The sequence below is a fragment of the Cibotium barometz genome, chromosome 1 (assembly GCF_041138505.1).
Source record: "Cibotium barometz isolate CiBa-2024 chromosome 1, ASM4113850v1, whole genome shotgun sequence".
NCBI classification, from domain to species: Eukaryota; Viridiplantae; Streptophyta; class Polypodiopsida; order Cyatheales; family Cibotiaceae; genus Cibotium; species Cibotium barometz.
This window is the reverse complement of record NC_141046.1, coordinates 66,901,691-66,923,682: the sequence shown is the minus strand read 5'-3', so window position 1 is coordinate 66,923,682 and position 21,992 is coordinate 66,901,691. Positions and strand designations below refer to the sequence as shown.

Here is a 21,992-nt window from a genome sequence, read left to right as displayed (position 1 = left end):
TTTACTCTTTGTGACACTTTATATGTACCAGGCATTAAGAAGAATCTCATTTCTGTTTTAGCCCTCGCATTATCTGGGTTTAAGGTTCAGTTTTCTGACCATTGTTGCTCAGTGTATGACAGCAGAGATTCAGCTTCTCTTATGCTTTCTGGGACATTATGTAGTGGCTTGTAAAGCTTGACATGTATGACAGGAGTACTTATTCTCATGATGCTATGCTTGCATCCACCTCCCGTGTGTTGAGTGACATTGAGTTATGGCATGGTCGGTTTGGTCACTTGAACTTCCCATCTCTGGTGTATGGATTAAAAATGAAGTCAGGTGCCTTTGCAGCTTTCAGAGACTTCCGTCCCATGGCTGAAAATGCTTGTGGACACAAGCTTGTAACATTGCGTATAGATCGAGGGGGGGAATATTTGTCAAATGAGTTCATAGCTTACATGGAGTTACATGGTATTTCTCGTCAGTGTACTACTACTCCCTATACTCCTTAGCAAAATGGAGTTGCAGAGAGACGTAATCGTACACTTATGGAGATGGCACATTGCATGCTCAAGAGCAAGGATCTACCCAGTAAATTTTGGCTTGAGGCGGTTATGTGTGCCAATTATGTGCTTAACTGTTGCCCCATTAAAGCCTTGAAATCTATGACTGTCTATGAGGCATGGAATGGCAGGATTCCAGTGGTGACTCATATGAGTCTTTGGGTGTTTGGCATATATGCATGTGCCCACACAACAAAGACATAAGCTTGATGCAAAGTCAATCAAATGCATTTTCATTGGTTATAGTATTGAGAGTAAGGGATACAGACTCTATGTGCCTAATACAGGCAAGATCATTGTGTCAAGAGATGTTATCTTTGATGAATATGCATCTCAACCACTTGTCTCATGTACGAGACAGCCATCTATTGGGCCGGAAGATGTGCTTGATACTTTGTTTCCTTTATTCAATTCAAATGTGGACAATGTAGAGCCAGTTTCAGCTCATTTACAGCCACCTATGCCTGTTGAAAACCAGCAAAATCAGTAGCTGAAATTGCCCCAAATTGATCCTGACATGCCTTAGATTGATCAGGATACCTTGGGTGATGCATTGGCAGAGGAAGATGCAGATACTAGGAAGTCAAAAACTGTTCCGAGATGGCTGATTGACACTTTGCGTGATAGCAAACAGTCTACATTTATGTCAGGTCGTACACGTGTTGCTTCTCGCCATGCATCTTCACATTATGTGGATACAGCTCTTGTTGCCACCGCTTGTAATGAGGAACCCATTTCTCATGTTGATGCATTGGAGGATGACAATTGGGTGGCAGCCATGCATTCGAAGTTGGACTCCATTGACAAAAATGGTACTTGGGAGTTATGTGACTTGCCTCCAGGCAAGCGTGCTATTGGCACAAAATGGGTTTTCAAGCTTAAGCGTAAGCCTGATGGTTCAATTGATCGCCATAAGGCTCGCTTGGTCGCCAAAGGGTATGCCCAACTTGAGGGCATTGACTATGAGGAGACCTTTGCTCCCACTTCACATATGACTACCATACGTACTGTTATTGCATTGGCTGCCCACAAACAATGGCATGTACATCAGTTGGAGGTCAAAACTGTCTTTTTGAATGGCGATTTGCAGGAGGAATTTTATGTGTCTCAGCCTCTTGGCTTTGTTCAAAAAGGTGTAGAAAGTAAAGTATGCCATTTACATAAAGCACTGTATGGTCTTAAGCAGGCTCCTTGTGCTTGGTACCACAAAATTCATGCATACTTGACTGCCAAAGGGTTTCAGAATAGTTCAGTTGAGAGTACACTTTATGTACGCCACATTGAGAACAATGTTCTCATCCTTATTCTTTATTGGATGACATGCTCGTCACTGGCCCTGAAGAGGGTGATATTTCAGCTTTTAAAGCTGATTTGCAGCATGCATTTGATGTCACAGGCATGGGGCATTACATTACTATTTGGGCATACAATTTATACCTTTTGAGGGGGGTATCATGTTATCTCAGTGGAGATATGTTGAGTAGCTCCTTTAGCGTTTTCACATGACAGATTGTAAACCTGTTTCTACTCCTATGGAACCAGGTTTAAAACTGTCACTTGAGCATGTTGGTGAGCCTTTTGATGTTGCCACCTATCAGCAGGCTGTGGGAAGCCTTATCTATTTATGCTCTACTCGTTTGGATATACAGTATGCTGTTTCTCAATTGAGGAGATTCATGCATTGTCCGAGCACTATGCATTGGCAAGCATGTAAGCGCGTCTTTCGCTATCTTAAAGGCACTGCAAACTTTGCCTTGTTTTATGGCAGTTCTTGTACACTGTGCTTGCTTGCATTTACAGACAGTGATTGGGCAGGTTGCTATGACACGCGAGTGTCAACCAGTGGTAACTGTGTTTCTTCTTGGTGACTATGGCTCAGTAAGAAGCAGTCTACAGTGGCCACTTCTAGCTGTGAAGCTGAATACAGGGCAACCTTTACAGCTACTATGGAATGTGTTTGGCTACAACGCCTTTTAGTTGATCTTGGTGTTGGAGAGCAGTCCCCTACCACCATTTACACTGACAGTCAGAGTGCTTTGGCAATTGCACGAAACCCAGTATTTCATGCCCGCACAAAGTATATTGAGATTCACTATCATTATGTCAAGGAAAGGCTCCATGCAGGAGAGATTGACTTGGCTTATGTGTCTACACATGCCAATATAGCAGATGGGTTTACAAAGCCTCTTTCGAGGGAAAAGTTTGAAGCTTTTTGCAAAGCTTTGAGCTTACAGCCTCTACTAGGGTAGTGTGCTACACCTCGTCTCCGTTCACACCATTCACTTGAGGGGGGCTTGTTGGTCATGACCACTCCCAGCTAGTTTAGGTGTGAACACAGCTTACTCACGGGCACTTTTTCCCTGTGACTGGACACATGTTTTTTCCCCGTGTGAATACACTTATGTGTTTTGGGCACTTTGTCCTAGGCTACTTTATGTACTCACATTGTACTTTCATTATTATTATTGAGTACATCTTTTCCAGCACTCTTGAGCTTCACTTGTTTTTCTCTCTCGTGCAGCTGTGTGTGTGTGTCTGTGTGCAGGCTTCTTTCTCCATACCCAACAGAGCCTTTGTGAAGAATTTTCACTCTCTTGGTTCGCTAATAGCATCACCATCATCCTCAAAGCCGGAGATCCACTTGATCCTAATAATTACAGGACAATCACATTGGCCACACATTGGCCAAATTCTATGGATCGGAACTTAGTTCTTTGTCGTAGAGAGACAAGGATGCAGGGCCTCAATACATGCTTTCGGAGGAGCTACCTACCCTTGACTACATATTCAATGTTCATCCTTTGTTCCATCATCGAGGAGGGTAGAGCACGACATGAGAGGATTTATTGTTGCTTTTTGGAAAGATTTTGATAGTGTATCCCGAGCCCGCCTCTTACAACGTCAACAGGAGATAGGAGTCTCATCTGACATGGTTTGGAGCATCATCGCTCTCTATGAGTTTGTCACCGGATGAGTGAAAGCCCCAGGAGGTACATCGCAAGAGATTTCCAGTACTATTGGGGTGAAGCAGGGCTGCCTTCTATCAGCCACTCTTTTTGGCCTCTACATTGATGAGATCTCGAGCTTCATTGACAGATTAGGGAGGGCTGGTACGAAACTGGCAGGCATATTAATCTCCCTACTACTTTATGCACATGACATCTGTCCTCCTTTTAGATTTAGCCGAGGGGCTTTAGAGACTTTTGGATGCCTTATAGAATTTTTGCACTCAGCATGGCCTCACTGTTAACCTTGGTAAAAAATGGTCTTCAATACCCCCCATCGCTTTACATCCAGATTGAGCTTCACATACAGAGGGGATCCCGTGGAGGTTCTCTCATCCTATGTCTACATTGGTGTCACTTTCAGTAGCCCACCCTTCACTATGGCTCCCATAAGGCATGCCAGAGTGACACATGGATATGCAACCTTAAGCTTACTTGAGCGGCACGGTATCCAGGCACATTTCCAGGAGCCCAGGACGAAGGGTTGATTTTTGATCCTTGAAGGGCAACAGATAAAGAACAAAATTCAGGATTAGATTTAGGAGCTCTACAGCTTTATTGGCAGGGAAGATGTGCCAATCGGGTTATCTAGTTAGATCTTTCAAGCCTCCAACAGATAAAGAACAAAATTCAGGATTAGATTTAGGAGCTCTACAGCTTTATTGGCAGGGAAGATGTGCCAATCGGGTTATCTAGTTAGATCTTTCAAGCCTCTATACCCACTACACATGGATCACACCTTTGGAGCTTCCTTCAAAGATGCACTTCTACAGAGATCACTTCCTCACGCTCACCGAGGATGGAACATCCAACAACAGCTGGGCTACTTGAGTGTTCACATGTCCCATGACATGCGGATTGCGATTGGCCAGATATGGGTTTCATTCCACTGCCTAAGCTAAGTGTCTTCAGAGCTGGGGAGCTCTTACGAAGACCGAGGGAGGAGAGGATCTGCCAATTATGCCACAGAGAGATTAAGATAGATGAGCATTACGTATGTTGCTGCCCAATATACTATGAGATCCGTGGGAGGTTTCACTATCTGTTCTATGAGGGATTTGGCCCACTTTCGAAGACTATTGACCTCTCGAACCAGCATTGCCCTGGGCTCTTCTTGCTCGAGCTTTGCAGACACATGGACACTTTCTTGAGAGAGCTTTTGCACGAGCCACCTCGACTCCTCCCTCGTCTGCTAACCATCACCGACTTCTTTTTGGACCCAAGAGGAGGACACCCATTTAATGGATCCCTTGGATCCACCTCGGGTTGTTTCGGACTCCACTGTTACGTCTCAACATGCCTAGGATTAGGGCTAGGGGGTGTGTGCTAACCCAAGATCAGGGTCAGAATTAACCCAAGATTAGAATGAAGGGCATAGCCGAGGCGTGGGGACCTAGAGGGTTCACATGTGTGCTAAGGGCCCTAGCAAGAAGAGGTCTAGATTGAACAAGAGCTTATAATTAATAGCCTAGGGCTAATAATGACTAAAAGCTTATAAATAAAGCAGGGCCAATTGTTACATATCTAGCACTAACCCTTGGGGTTAGGAACTAATCCAAACAGATTAGGGGAGTCCATGAATTAGGAAAAGCAGGTGGATTTAGGTGGCTAAGGTTCATATTTAGTAAATCCATGGACATGGTGGATGATGGATAGTCTTACTGAGAGTGCCTATGGGTAGGCACTGGTGGTAAGGGACGCCAGGGTTGACTGGCATGGACTTGTGGGAGTGGAACAGCCCATGGCTTAGGGGAGGCCCACACGCCCGAGAGGAGTTTCGTCGGATCAGGCCTCTGCATTCCAGTGTGGCCGATGTCCCCAGCCCCCTGGACGTCGGCCATGACCCCCTCATCAACTCCAGATCCAGGACATGCTCCATTGCCGTTGAGCTACCTTTCCACATGACGTAGCTGAGGGAGACTTCTAGGCCATACTCATCAGTCCCTTGCTTGATATTTTGGAGAGTGGTATATTATTTATTGGGGGCGGATGCTCCTCTCATGTTTCATGCTCTTGTAATTCCATCATGAGATTTCTGTCATGGATAGTTTTGTATCACTCCAATGAGATAGTTTTGATTTGTTTGATTTTATTTTCCGTTCCATGATGAGATGTGTCGTGGACATTTTTGTCTCACTTTGGTCTCATAGGCCCATTGGGTCTTTAGTAGACACTTAATATATCTTGCTTTCTTTCCTTCTCTCTCTCTCTCTCTCTCTCTCTCTCTCTCTCTCTCTCTCTCTCACACACACACACACACACACACACACACACATGCATGTATATCCCACTTTGTGTAGAGGTTTGCACAAGCCTCACACAAGTGCACACTTTCCTACCACACATGCACGTGTAGCCACCCACGGTCCATCTACCCATGGATGCATGCAAGCACGAACCTACGCACCCATGCACAAACCTATGCACCCATGCATGCACATGTGCACACACACGGAGCTAACACAAGTCTTGGTTTTTCACCATTGCTGATGATCGCTGATGTGTCTCATCTTGGCTGCAATGTTACATAAAACTTATGGAACAATTCTTACGAAAATTCTAAAAAGGCTGTTTTTTTTTTTCATAACATCAAAACTCTAATGCATCTTCAAACCATTTTGCAGGGTGAATTGGAAGTTACAAAAGAATTCCAAAGTAAGAATGCCAATGACAGGAAAGAAGATTCTGATAAGCCTCCTGGTGAAGAGGAAAAAAGTATCCCTGGGAGTTTAGAAAGGGAAATCAGCAGGATGCCTTTCCTAATGCTTGGCTTGGACCTACCTCCTCCTCCTCTTTTTAAGGATGTTATGGAGAAAAACATTATCCCCCAGGTCTTAATTCATCACAAGTTCTTGAGGCTTTAGAAGTGTGTTGTGGTTTATGGCTTACATACATGGTGGTGATGACGTGCTGTCTTCTTGCAGGTCCCATTGTTCAATATATTAAAAAAGTTTGATGGTGAGTCTGTCACTGAAGTTGTAAGGCCTCAGCTTGCTAGGATGCGTTATAGGGTCACGAGGCTTCCACAATACCTGATTTTGCACATGCGAAGGTTCACCAAGAACAATTTCTTTATTGAGAAGAATCCAACCCTGGGTTAGTTGCATCTGCTGGACATGCTGTGGTGATGGTGGAATTGCTGTATTATAATTGCTCTTACTTTGGGTTTCTTGTGTTGGTTGCTTTGTTCTCACCAGTAAATTTTCCTGTAAAGAATCTGGAGTTGAAGGATTACATCCCACTGCCGGTCCCTAAAAAGATTGAAAAGTTGCGTTCCAAGTATGATCTAATTGCAAACATAGTCCATGATGGAAAACCTGGGGAAGGCTCTTACAGGGTTTTTGTACAGCGAAAGTCTGAAGAGATATGGTCAGTTTATGCTGTCTTGCTGTGATAGAAATTGCTTGTGAAGAACGGAACAAACTCCGAGGCTCTAATCGGGCTTGTCTCTTTCTTGGTATGGTTAGGTATGAAATGCAGGATCTGCATGTGGCGGAGACCTTACCTCAAATGGTGGCACTGTCAGAGGCGTACATGCAAATCTATGAGCAGCAGCAAGGTGGTTATCAGTAAGACCTAAGCTAAGGCCAAGTTTTTGAGTTTTTCCTGGAGCTCTGGGTTCTATTTGTGACAGATGTTGTGCGGAGAAATCCTACACTCTTAGTTACATGGGGGCTGAGAAAACGATCTATTTAGAAGCAGTCAAATATGGAGCACAGCCTACACCACCATTACTTAACAAATTGAGAGGAGGCTAAACTGGCCAAGTAGGTCATTTGTTGTCAGAAGACAATTTAAGAGTTTTTTCTGCCAAATGCTGAAAAAGGTCCCGAATTATCGTTTGATCATTATGTTCATCCAGTTCTAGCCTCTGCCCGAAGCAACATAGGGCTTGAATTGGTTTACGTCTGCTGGCGTATATACCAAGGTGTTACTATGTGTTTTTGGATACGAGCTCGCGTTACAATCAAGAAAACAAATGAGCTATCATCTTTTGGTTGGTTTCAATTACCAAGTGTACCAAGGGAATGATAATAGTGGAGTAATATATAGTCTTTCAAAGCAATCTTTTGATCGAGTCAAAGGTTGTTTGATTTTGCTTTAATCCTTTTATGGATAAGAAATAGTTGCATGAGACCCTTGTGAAGAACCTTTCTAGTAGTGGAGCTCTCTTTAGACATGGATTGTACTATTTTAGTCTCCCAAAGTCTTTAAACTAAAATCTAACAGCCAAGGAGTGGACCTCTCTTTAGAGTTGAATCCCACTATCTCTAGAGGGCTTTGGTGGGTTTTGGTTTACATCCAAGAGTCGAGGAGTAGATCTTTAGCTATGCCTCATGCCTAGATCTTGTTGTCCTAGTCTATTCAGGGTTGGTTATAGGCTCTTTGATAAAGTTTAAAGAAGGTATTCACTCTCCTTTTTTGATCTTTTGCAATCAAGAACTTGGAGAAAATCAATAAAGGGAAATGCAATAATCAACGGTAGATGGTTAAAGAGAATTGAGATAAGTGGAGGAGTTCTTGAGTGGACCTATCGAAGAACATTGCATTGCCAGGTATTGGGTTGGGGGGGGGATTGTACTTGTGTTGCCGGTGACACTTGGTCTGATGATTGCAAAATAAAGATTGCTATAAGCTACGTTAGCATTATCGGCGACGACAAAGGTAGGGAAAACACTCTTCTAGGATTGGTGGGTACACAAAGAGAGGTGGGCACTACAAGTGGCAAGACACTTGTGACCAGTCAGTTGGTAAATAGTCCCAAAAGAAAACCTCCACTTACCCTGGTGGATCTAACTATGCAAGAGGATATTTTTGAAGGTAAACTACTACTTCCTATCCCTAGTAGGAAAAAGCTCTTTGTGTTGGAGCTTAGGTGGTCTTGTTTGATGTTACGCACCTTATGCTAATCCTTGGGATTAGTGGTCCAATTCGGCAAGGTTAGGGGAGCCCTAGGATAAGGGTATAGGCCACCAAGGCTCATGGTTAAACAATACCAACTGGATATCGTTCAACACAAACAAATAGATTAGTACCAAATAGAAGGGTTGCTAGCTCACCTCCCAAGCAGAGATTTTATTTGGAACCACCCTTGAGCCGCAGGGCAAGGCTCCAATTCCACGAACTATGCCAGTTAGCATTGGTATACCACCAATGCCTTCTTGCTGAGGCCTTCGGCATGACTGTCTGTGATTTGTCAAATCCAATCATGTTCCCAATGGTAATCTTGGTCCATCTCAGACCACAGAGTGAATAACTCTCTGTGAACAATAATAACCCAAGTCTCACTTATATAGTGGGTATTGTTGCTATAAATGATTGTCCGGTCATAAATAGCGAGTATACTTGGTATTATTAACCTTGAGCCTTAGTTACTTGTATCAGCTTGCTTTCCTTAATCCTAGGGCACCCCTAACCTTGTCAGATTAGGCCAGTAATCTCGAGAACTAGCATTAGGTACGTAACATGTGAAGAATCGATACAACACCAAGAGCATGCTAGTCTATTGTAATAGCGGAAGTCGTGATTCCTCCGACTTGATGTTCTAGATAATGGAGCATTGGGAGAGCATCTCAGTGAATGAGACCTTGAGATGTAGAGAAGCTCTTTTTGGCAACGGTAGCCCGATGGTGGTGTTCTTGTGGCAACCAAACTCTTGTTCACCAAGCAAGATTGAAGGAAACACTATGTTGGGTTGAAGTGCCTTAACCTCCCAGTGGAACTCTGAGATATGGTAGAAGAAGAGGTTTTCCTGGCATTAGGCCCTCTCCTTAGGAAGGAAGGAGAAGAAGATAATGAACTAGTCACGTTCAAGTCAAACCTCGTCTGCAATGCTTGTGTTCTAGCAAACCTCCAAGTGGAAAGAATCACACATGTAGAGATTAGCATTGGCTCAGGTGAGCATAATAGCTAAGATTTGTACAAGGACATAGGTGAGTTGTGTTTTAATTGTGGGGCCTTATTAGAGCATACGGCCAAAGATTCCCCTTGTGGACTTCTAGACCTTTAGGAAGCCAAGGCCCTCCCCTACTCAATGTAGTAAGGATTTTGGCATTACGAGGGTCCACGGGGATGTGGATTTAGAACTGATAGAAGCAAGGATCAATAGAGAGATCCTAGAAGTCAATGACACACCTTTCATTCTCAAGGAAAAATAATTATTGAAAACTGAAGAGGATGAGAAATTCATTCCTCTTTGTGAGGAAGGGGAAGGTGGTTTATGACCCTCAGATTGGGACACCCATAGCTTAGAAGAGAAAGAAGCTGTCGATGATAAGAAACTGGTTATATAGGATCAATTTGGCGTGTTTGTTTGTATTTGTTTATAAAATGTTAAGGTATCATGAGATAGATTACAGGAGAGACTTCGATCCATGGCATGTACAAATGCTTTGGCAATGGAGACTTTGATGGGAAAGGAGGTATAATGGTGGGTGCCCACCCTAAATGGGAAATAGTCCAGTGGAAGCAAGAAGACACACATACATGGTACTAGGTCCGTATCAAATGTAGGGATGTTTGATGGAGGATCCTCAATATTTATGCCCCTAGTGAATCTGAGGAGAATAGCTGCTGGCTCGGAGCACCCTCCATTTTGCATTATGATTTGATGGAAACAAGCTCAACTATGGAACATATATAAACGGATCATTCCCACAGTGGTCTTGGAAGCTCCTCTTCTCATCATGAACTTACAAATGCTCTTTTGGAAATGGAAGATGATAAATCCCTATATCCTGATGGCTTCACTACATAGTGATATAAATGGGCATGGAATATCGTTAAGCATGATTATTGGGAGGCAATTTAATTTAGCATTAAGCAACATTTACTCCATGATGGGTGCAAGAAGAGAGTGATTAAACTGTTAGGTAAAGTAGGTGATAAGGTACCCCCAAGTAACTGGAGACCTATCAGCATTCTGAATGTTCCCTACCAAATTTTAGCTAAGGGCATGGCTTTAAGGTTAAGATATTGGATGAAAGATCTCATTAGGAAGGAGGAAAAAAAGGGTTCATAAAGGGTAGATTCATTTTAGACTCCCATCACCTTGTGGGAAGGTCAAGAATGGGTTAAACAATCAAAGCAAGCAAGCATATTTTTTAAGGTGGACCATGACAAGGCCTTTGATGGGTACTTTGGAAATGATTAAGGTGTCAGGTGTTGCTCCTTCCTTTATTATTTTGGCGGAGCTCCTCATGAAGGTGGAGTCCATCTCCTCTCATTACTCTCCAGAGAAGTTTTACATAGGGATGCCCTATCTCTTTTTAGAATACCAAATGAGAATCACAATTTTTGAAACAATTGATAATGACACCACTCTCACTAGGATCTAATGTTCATAAATTCAGAAAAGCTTGGAAGTTAATAGCATAGTTTTGCATTGTCTCGAGATTTGTTATTAAAACCACCAAGACATTCCTTATGTCCATTAATTGTCAAATTGAAACCCTTTGCCCAAAGATAGGTTGAACAACAAGTTATTATGATTCTTGGCATTCCATTGTGCGTGAGAGTATCTCTCAAGGCTAGATGGGATTGGGTGCTCCAAACTGTAACAAATGGTTCATCTCATTTTTGAGTTTGTAAGGGAAGGCCATCCTCTTAAATAAAACTCTCAATGCTAGTATAGTTTATTTTCTCAATGGTTGGAGGCCCCTTAAGTCTCACATTGTGAAATTGGAGAGTATTCTCAGGGATGCCTCAAGGATGTTCTATGGAGCAAAAACAATTGGAACAGAAAAGTGGAAGATCAAATGGAAAATTTGTTGCCTCCAAATAAGAGAGGAGGATTGAGTCTACTTGACATTAGAGCTCTTGCTAATAGACTAGGAGTTAAATGGGTTAACGGGTCCATCCATACCCAAAGGGGGGTTCACAATGGATGTTGTATGGTATCACATGAGTGTAAGGGAGGAGGGTTTTTGGAAGGAGGCACTTAAGCGTATACATTAGGGGTAAGCTCCCTATTAATTTCCTCTACCGAACTTAAATTTAAGAGCCCAAAAAGAGTACAACACCAAGCCTTCCTGAGAGGTCTCACCCATCCAGTACTATTCTGGTCCTAGCACCCTTAACTCCAAAGTATTGATGGGATCCAATGTATTAGCATTTCTAAAACCTAAGCTAGACTATCAAGGCTTCAAAGTAGGGACCTTTTATTCAACAAGGTTTTAACTACTTGAACTAGAGCCCCGAGAGGCTTTAAAATAAAGGATTGGCTTAAGAGAAGCATGTGGCAGAAATTTAAAAGCATCATATGTTAAAAAATGGACTTTGCATGGGAAATGTGCTTGCCATTGTTGTTGAAGATGGGATTATGGTAAAGAGGATGGTGAGGTGGATATCAAGAGATGACTAACTTGTTGGTTTTTGTGGGAAGAAGATAGATCACACATGCATTTCAAATTTCACAGTGCTTGTTTGGCGATGGCATGAATGGGTATCATAGAATTGTGGATGCATTCCAGAACAATGTGATTGCCAACTGTGCAAGAGTATTGATTGTAGACCCTCTTGTTGAATTCTAATCAAAGTTAGTTCTTATGATACAACTAACTTGTAATAGATTTGATTCCATGTTCGTTAAGGAGCAATGGAAAGAAGTCACTTTGTATCGGAATATGTATGTGAAAGATGCGGTTGGCCCTATACTTGGTCATGCTTTTGATGGAGATTCCAAGCTATTACACGGGACCTCATGTACTTCTTGAAGAAATTAATCAAACTCACATATATGTCAAGGAATAAACCATAGACTTGAATCAAATTAATAAGATTAAATCATAGCATAGAACATGAGATAGAATAATATCACCATCAACACACTATTGGATGCAATCTCCACCTCTCATGCGTGTAGCTCCTACTTTCATGACATGAGTATTTTGAGAATTGTATCCAATATATTGCCTAAAGAGCTAATAATAGTTGTGTGTACAAATTTGGGCTTGTTTTTCCACTTTTACAAAAATAGCTCAAGCACTAGAGCTTGTTCACACACTAAGTTTAAATAACCAAAACTCTTCTAACATATGTGCTAGTAATATAGCAATGCCACGTACAAGCGTGTCTAAATAATATGCACAATCTGTTGGCACATGGTCAAAAAAATAAATACAAAATAATAATAATCCAAGATGATATAGATAAGAACCGCCATGTGCGACACACACATTGCTCAATCACCTATCTCACAAACATAAATACATTAGTTGTTTCAATTACTTGCTGTATCCATAATTAATCCCAATATGAAACGTTGAAAGGCACAAACACAACATACACTCACCACTTGTTTCACTACGATGAGAGTATCATTATACACATCATTTAGCATGGTGTGTATTACCACTTGTTACACTTTAATTAACATGGCACACAAATTACATAAACCACTTGTTACGCTTCGCGACTATGCGCGCAATTGTCTACCGTACTCTGCTTGTTTCACTTTTACCATATACAGTCGTCAGAACGACACTTGTTACACCTCAATAACATACACCCGTCAAGCATGGTCTCAAGCTATACCAATAACACTAGGTAACTAGTATTTAATACAGGGTCACCCACAATACCAATTTACTAGGATGGCACACTAGCATCCGGGCGTTCCCTTTCAGCAAAAGGGTGGACATTATGTAACATCTCTCTTGCCCCTGGATAAGCAAAGGAGATCATTGTCTTAGAATATATAAATTCTGGTATCTTCTCGAATTAGGACAAAAAGACATTCTATCAAGGAATTCTATGTGTAAAAATTCTAGTGTCTCATACAACCAGAAATTATCCCACATAAATAGAGAGATAAGAATGCATCAGAATCCTTCACATAGGATTAATCTTTGTGTCCCATAACACAAGACTAATACATAGTGAAAAATTCATAAAGCATAGTTCAAGATGGAAGGGCCAGCTCTTTCAAGAAGTTCTACTTTTGTGCATAAAAACTCTCCTTTTTGAAATTTACAAAAAGTCTTAAATAAAATTTATGGTGAAAATAATCAAATGAAATGAATATGTTATTTTAGGAGTCGGAATACTCGTCTTGCAATAGGGGTATTCTTTATCGTCGATCATAAGTGAAATAAACTTTTTTTTGAATTCCGTGGAGAATTTGATGCAATATGTCCAATCTCGTTGCACTTGTAACACTTCTTTTAAAAAAAAATCATCTTTATTAGCTTGTTGTGATTCATCAACCTTGGTGTCAATACCTTTCATTTCCTTTGTGAGGTTTATCAAATGTTTTTGGAGAAGTTTTAGGCTTCAAGAACTTTGATGTCGAGGTTTGAGTTGTCATTGCTTCCTTAGGTGTTATATGCATATTATGTGTGCATATACTAGGAGGCTAACCCACATTAGGCTTGTGAGCATGGGAGCATGGGAACAAGCTCTAGTGGAGCATGGGTTAGAACTAACCTTAAGGGTTAAGGTTAGGGTCAGGCATCCAAGGGTCACACATGGGAAATGGAGAGTCAAGAGTCACTTGAGGGCCTTTCTATATAATAGGGACATGGGGCACACTCAAGGGAGGCTTAGGGGCTTGGAGGCTTAGGCTATGGTCTCTTGTATAGAGGTCTATATCTACTTACCTCCTACCATTTCACACTATAGCTACATGCTATTGGATTGGAGTTATACCTCTTGATGGTATGGGACATCAAGGTAGAGGTATGATGTATTTCATTATATTTCATGTGTGCATCCCTTGGGCTCGGGGGTGGTCGGGTGGATGAGTTTATGCTTGATTAATGCATGTTTATGCATAATAATTATCTAGAGAGATCTTAGGATTTTAACAAGTGTATCAGAGCAATCTCTAGTTAATGCATGTTTATGCATAACAATTATCTAGAGAGATCTTAGGGTTTTAACAAGTGTATCAGAGCAATCTCTAGTTAATTCTTTTTTTAAATTATAAATTTTGATATTTTTTGAAGTAAATTTTAATATTTACTAGATAAAAAATATTATTTTGTTGATTTGTGTTGATGATTTGCATGTGGATCGTTGATATGGCTATTGGAATGCGTGTTACTACTATTCAATGGATGAATTGACGTTTGTGAGAGAATTTCGTGAGTTTATTGCTATTTTTTCTTATTTTTTGTGGTTTAAAATAAGCATTAATAGAGATTTTTACGAAAATACCACATAGTTTATTGTGGATATTTTTGGTAGAATGGATTCCCTAAATTTTTAGAAAATTTTTCTAAATTTTTAGAGCATTTTTATGATTAAAAATATATTTTTTATAAATTTTTTATGGGTTTTTTCGCGGGTATGCGATCAAATTTTTGTCGATTTTTTGTTGAAATGTAGTAGGGGACAGCATGTTGATGCATGAAATGCTCTCTTGTGTGTGTAGGACTCTATGTGCCTCTCAAATCTGATTTTTCTCGTTTATTTTCCTCTTGCGCGTGTGAATTCATCATAATTAATATTAATTATGATTAAGGATTTGATTAAAAACCTTAATCAAAAGATTAAAGTTAAGGTCTCTGTTAACAGAGAGAGAAGGAGGGAGAATTGAGTGGAGAAGATGGAGAGGAGAGAAGGAGTGGAGATGGAGAGGAGAGGTTCTCTCCTCTCCACTTTTTCTACGCACAGGTGGGAGGGAGGGGAGGGGTTGCACAGCAGCCGCCTCCTCTCCCTAAAAAATCAAAACCATAAGCTTAACTAAGCTTATTATTATTATTTATTTATTTTTAAAAAATAAGTTTTTTTATTTAAAAAAAAGAGCTTTTGAGATTGTTAAAAAAAAAGCTTGGAAAAAGCCTAAAAATTAGAGAAAAATTAAAATTTGAGGAAAAAAAATCTCAAAAAATTTATGAAAATTTTTTCTTGGTGCCTTTTGGCTTTTCATCTTCCGGAAAACCTTTGGCTTTCCGCTTTCCCGAAACCTTTTGGCTTTTTGAATTCTGGAAAAACTTTTGACCTTTCGTATTCTGGAAACTTTTGATCTTTCATATTTCGATTTTTTTTGTCTTTTCATTTTCTTGAATTTTTTGGCTTTCTGTATTCCAAGAAAACCATTGGAATTCCGAAATTTTTTGACCATTCGTATTCTAAATGTGTTCGGGGTAATGTAAAATTTTTAAAAAATTCTTAAAAATCAGTAAAAAATTAGACAAAGGTTATTTTAAATTTTTGAAAAATGTGGGGTTGGTGTTTGGCATGTGGTGTGTCCATTCGGGTGTCCGTAACCATTCAAATTCCTTCAAAACATTTTTTTGATCTAGAAAATTAAAAAATCCATTAAAATTAAAAAATTTCATTGGATTTGAGAATTGTCGAGCAAAATTAAAAATTTCGTGAACGATGGGATTCTCAAGAAAAATTAGGAGTTTTTTAGAAATTATTTTTAGAAACCCTGAAAATTGGTATTTTTAAAATATCAATGATCTTTTAGCAAATTTATTTGTTAAAAATTTTCTGAAAAAATATAGATTTGGAATGCCATAAAATAGGTTTGGTGCAATTCAAAATTATAGTATTTTGAGGCCCTATAAAATTAGAAAAAATCATGATAATTCTTTTTCTCGAGAATTTAATATTTTTGAGGGTTATTTAATATCTAAATACGTTTTCTCGTGCTGGCATTAGATAGATGCAGGTTATTCACATAGTATTAATACGATTATATCTCATATTAGTATATATTTCTGTTTGGATATATTCTAAACGATGTTTTCATGATTTTTAAACCATTGTTTAGCCATTCTTTTTGGACATGTTTCTTAGTTTCTTTTGATGGCTATAATTTGCGTTCAAAGTGTGTTTCACCTATGACACTTTTCATGATAATTTATTTTGTACTTATTTAAGTGTGGTCTGTGCTTAATTTCTTAAGCCTAAGACAAATTCTATCATGGGTTAGTTGATCTGTTTGTTTTGGTGGATTTTATTGGAACTTTTCTAAGTTTTATATGGACTCATCAGGTTTTGTCTAGATCACTTGTATCTGGGGATTTTTAATGAGTACTACACACATGTGTTTCACTTGCTTACTTTGGAGTTTTGTTTGAACGACACTACGTTCATATACTTTGGATGATTGATGAGTTGGCTACCAATTTTAATGCTTCTTTTGCATGAGTAATGTTCATTAGATGGTATGCATTGATTTTTATGATCAACTATGGTTTTTATGGATTCGAGGAGCTTTTATGCTTTTATCCATGGTTTCATAAGGATCTATTGGTCTTTTGGATAATATCATGTGCTTTGAAGGTAGCATTTGCCTTCGTTTTTTGCACGTAATTTTGGACTATGTTTCTTGTACTCTTGTACATATTTCAACTCGGATACCTAGTTGTTTATTTAGCTAGGTGAGTTTTTTTTACCCTAACTTTATTGTTATCATTAGAAAGGCGCCAATAATTCAATTTCTTTATTGAATTATTTCAACTCGGATACCTAGTTGCTTATTTAGCTAGGTGAGTTTTATTTCAACTCGGATACCTAGTTGCTTATTTAGCTAGGTGAGTTTTTTTTACCCTAACTTTATTGTTATCATTAGAAAGGTGCCAATAATTCAATTTCTTTTCTAAATGATGTACTTGGAAAGAGTTATTCCTTGATATAGTCTCAGGTATATAGAGACAGGTTTTAGTATATGAAAGGCGCCAATAATTCAAATTCTTTTCTAAATGATGTACTTGGAAAGAGTTATTCCTTGATGTAGTCTCAGGTATATAGAGACAGGTTTTAGTATGTGAAAGTCTAGATAAGGCCATTTTATTCCTTTTATACATGATTTTATTAGATAGTTATCATTGGGTAGTTATCATTAGAAAGGCGCCAATAATTCATGTTTATTGGGTAGTTATCATTAGAAAGGCGCCAATAATTCAATTTCTTTTCTAAATGATGTACTTGGAAAGAGTTATTCCTTGAGGTAGTCTCAGGTATATAGAGATAGGTTTTAGTATGTGAAAGTCTAGATAAGGCCATTTTATTCCTTTTATACATGATTTTATTCATATTTCCTAGACGACATATTAGGGAGTTTCAAATTGTTAAGGTATATATGGGTGGTATCGTGGTGGTATGGGATGCTAGTGATCCCTCACATATATTATCTTATAAGATAATTTGGGCTCAAGATTGTTGCTTTGCTTACATCACTTAGTATGGTGACCTCAATATTCAAAGACAATCTCATTTTCTAAATTTAGTGAAAGTTATAATGTGGGCATTCTCTAGATAAACTTCTTTTATCTATAGCCTGCATGTTTTGATGAGGGTAATCTCGTTGGCATATTCACTTGTTGAAATCTTTTTCTTTAGAGTTCAACGAGTTTATCTTGTTATGTTTGGATTAAGGAAATTTGGATTTTTTCTTTGTTGGCATTTCTTTTTCTAGTTCCGTACTTAGGGTGATTTATATAGTTAACTTGATGGTTTTACGGATGAACATATGTGACTCATCGAAATGCTGATGACTCTCTATGTTGATATGGGTAACTTGGGATGCCGATTATTCCATATGCAGATGTGGGTATGTCGGGGTACCGATGAATCCCTGGTTTCTACTGTTATAATGCCATGTTTTCTTACTTTATTTTGAATGGTTTACAACGAGGAAGTTACTTTGAATGTGAATTGCTCTGATCATCCGCAGTCTGATGGGCAAACAGAGCGTATGAATCAGATTGTAGAGTATATGCTTCGTGCATACGTCTCTAGAAAATCATCAAATTGAAAAAAATATCTTCCAATGATGGAATTTGCCTATAACAGTTTTAAACATACGGCTACTGGTTTTAGTCCATTCATGCTTATGTATGGGTATCAACCCAGGGTACCTATTGATGTCGATCCTTAAGGACATCGAGCTTGATGCATCGAGGGATTTCTTGCGTGATATGCAAAAAATGTTGATTGAAGCTCGGGATTCTATCAAGAGTGCTCAGGATATGGCACGGTTCTATGCTGATAGAGGACGCTCAATTTGGTCTTTTGAACCAGGAGCGTTGGTTTATTTTCATGTTCCTAAAGTTTCTCAGACTTTGTCAATAGGAAAATGCTCGAATTTATCTCCTAGATATTGTGGTCTATTTTGATTTATACATCGGATTGGCACAGTTGTGTATGAACTTAAACTACCTCCACATGTTAGAGTTCATCCAGTCTTTCATATCAATAGATTGAAAGGGAATCTGGGAGGTGAGGATAACACAGTTACTCCTCAAGAACTCGTTGAAGTTGAAGAATTATCCTATGTTTCCACATGAACCTGATAAGGTACTTGAATTCAGGGAAAGGAAACTTTGTTAGTTGACGAATCCCTGAGGTTAAAATTAGGTGGAAAGATTGGGAAATAGGGGATTCGACTTGGGAGTCGGTTGAGATTGTTCAGCGTAGTTCTTCTTCTTTTCATTGCAAGAGTGCAATGTTTTGAGAGAGGAAAAGTATGTTATACACACATTATGTGTGCATATACTAGGAGGCTAACCCACATTAGGCTTGTGAGCATGGGAGCATGGGAACAAGCTCTAGTGGAGCATGGGTTAGAACTAACCTTAAGGGTTAAGGTTAGGGTCTGGCATTCAAGGGTTTTTTCAAGGTGCAATTGGAATTAATTAAAAATGATTTAGAAGACCTTAGCCTAAGGGTCAAGATTTTCTGAAAATTTTAGATTATGGTTCAATTAAGGTTCCTATGGACCAATAAGATTAATCCAAGTGTTAGGATAAGATAAATCCAAAGAATAAAAGAAAATACCAAAGATGAAGACGTTGGACTTAGTTAGTGGCCTCCCTCACCTAAAAAATTGAATGGCTTTTTAATACAATTGAAGTTCTTTAATGAATTGTAGTGATAAAACACATAAATTTTCATTTATGCTTAAATTATAATGTTTTTTAAAGCATTTCTCTCTCTCCCCTAAATAATGGTCATTCCTATGACCTATACTATATTCAAATGAAGCTTCTCCCATGAAGCAATTCTCTGATCTAAAAGTAATTTCTATGCTTGAGGCCAAATAAGTGGCTTTTTAATGCTTTTATGCTATTTAATTCATGGAAAAATTAGGAATCAAGTCCATAATTGGATATTGATCCAATTAATGGTTATTATATGATATGATATTACTAAACTTTGTGTTTTTAAAATTATTGAGAATTATCAGTAATAGCAGTAGAGCAATGGTAAAATTTTTAAAAAATTAACACATAAATAATTTTCATACATAATATGAAAAGAGGACTTCCTACCATATTCTAGGATTAATCATCCTAGATTAATTGAATGATTCTCTTTATAATCATGAAAAAATTATTTTTTATATTTATGTATAAATAGTTAGAGTCTTGGGCTTGCCTCCGTTCATCTTCATTTCTTCATTCTGAGCGAGAGTCAAAGCTTGGTCATATGGCATTTATTTTCCACATTGTGCTTATCTACCATATATGTCAACATTGTGTGAATCAATGGTTTTTGTTATCGAACAAATTTGATTGGACACATCGATGTCCATCGATTGATTTGACTATAAGAATATAGCACAACGAAAAGATAGATAGCAAAACAAAGTGCAATAGATAGAGAATTTAAAAAATTATGAGATAGGTACAATGTGATGGTGCTATGTTCACCCGTGCACTCTCAAGTAGAGCTTAGATGGCGATGTAGATAGACTCTAAATGGAGGAAGTACTAAGTGTGGAGGGTGTAGGTACTCACAAGCATTGGATACCTTAACTCATGATAATGAGATGATAATTATGTCCATATATAGTGTTGTAGGTGGTCTGGTAGATGCATATACAATACGGACATGGTAAGGATGTAGTCACCACTCATGTATCAAGAACGTGTCCACCGTCCGCACACTAGTACTGAACTTAGTGGAATATTCTCCATACCATCGGGCCCCAGCTAACACTTACACCCCTGACCATTTCCTAACCATCAATGGTCACAAATAACGACCCCATCAGCGTCTAAGTCAGGGTTCCCACCAAAGACGTGCACCAATGTCTTCTCCTCATAATGGAGGCCTTTACGAATGTGGACCAAACATAGATGTTAGTAATCCATTTTTATGTTAAAAGAGTAATCCTCATGATAATGGAAATCCATGTATTCCAATAAAGTAAGAGAAAAATTGGGGTGCTAAAATAATGTATATTTTATTTAAAAATTAAAGAAGGATTTTAGTTAAATTTATCTTTCTGTATAGATAAGTTTGAATAATGAAAGAGAAATTTCCACCATATTGGAATTCAAATATTTAAATGAGGAAAGTGTAATTCCTAGTGTAAAGGAATTGATGGAGATTTTTATTTAAATTTTAAGAGAAAATTTAGTTAAATTTATCTTTTTACACATAGATAAGTTTAAACGATGAAAGAGAAATTTTCACCATATTGGAATTCAAATATTTAAATGAGAAAAGTGAAATTTTTAGCTTAATGGAATTAATGGATATTTTTATGTAATTTTTAAGAAGAATTTTAAATAGATTTAATTTATGGGTAAAAGAGGAATTCCCATGATAATTGGATTACACTCATTAAAATGAGAAAAAGAGGAATTTCAAGTTTATTAAAAAAAGGTATGATATTTAGTCAAAAAGAAGAATTTTTATGATAATTAAGAAAAGATGGATTTAAATTAAATTTTAGTGTCAAAAGATGAATTTTCACCATAATTCTACCCAATGAATTAAGGTTGAGAAATTATGTGATAGAAGCAATATCTTTGGATATTTTAATTGGTAAAATCACTAAATGGATATTTACCCAAAACTAGATGTTTATCTGAAGGGAATCCTTGTAGAACTAAACCGAATGAATTTGGTTAGACTACTACGAGAGGGACGGACAGTAAACCTACTTGTCCATCTCTCGATCTGAATCAAGTAAAAACTTTGTGACCAATTCCAGTTCTAATCACAAAGAATAGACTACTGGAACTAAACTAGTTTTTCTTGACCGAATCTCAAATTAGAATTTTACTTGCATTGGAACCTCTGTTTTTTTAATTCAAAGGATTGTTTTACGCCAGAATGCTGGAGGAAGCATTTGGCTTATGATTTTCTAAGAGGAGGCTCGTTGAAAAAGCTGGCGGGGAGTCGTCAAGGGATGTCGCTCGCGGCAAAGCTTGCCGAGGTCTTGACCAGCCCTCGGTGTAGGGTTAAAATGGTGCGCTTCCAGTACGATGGGGAGGACCGACGAAGCGGTCCCTGAGTGAAGTGCTAGGACACCTAAGGAGGATCCTAGAGGGTTCTGACCAGGCGATGCATGAGCTTGCGGTTGCTAGGACACCCATGCGTATGTCGAGGAAGATTTTGGATGGACTAAAAGGAAAGATTTTTGGGAACCAAATTTTGATACTGGATCTCGTTGGTTGGCCAGCTAGTCTTCAACGGAGAGTCCAGAGGATATTATTGTAATACAATGGACTCAAAATTTTAAAAAATGATG

At 38.7% G+C, this 21,992-nt stretch overlaps 1 protein-coding gene across 1 annotated transcript in view; it reads left to right on the top strand.

Annotated features, from left to right (window-relative positions):
* Positions 1 to 7,616, top strand: part of LOC147642353 (uncharacterized) — a 73,239-nt gene extending 65,623 nt beyond the window's left edge. The window contains exons 6-9 of the mRNA XM_086805596.1: positions 6,175 to 6,381; positions 6,475 to 6,646; positions 6,748 to 6,919; positions 7,018 to 7,616. Of these exons, the coding sequence (XP_086661722.1) occupies positions 6,175 to 6,381; positions 6,475 to 6,646; positions 6,748 to 6,919; positions 7,018 to 7,123 (657 nt within the window). The 3' untranslated portion in view covers positions 7,124 to 7,616. The remainder of the gene's footprint in view (positions 1 to 6,174; positions 6,382 to 6,474; positions 6,647 to 6,747; positions 6,920 to 7,017) is intronic.
* The last annotated feature ends 14,376 nt before the right edge of the window (positions 7,617 to 21,992 follow it).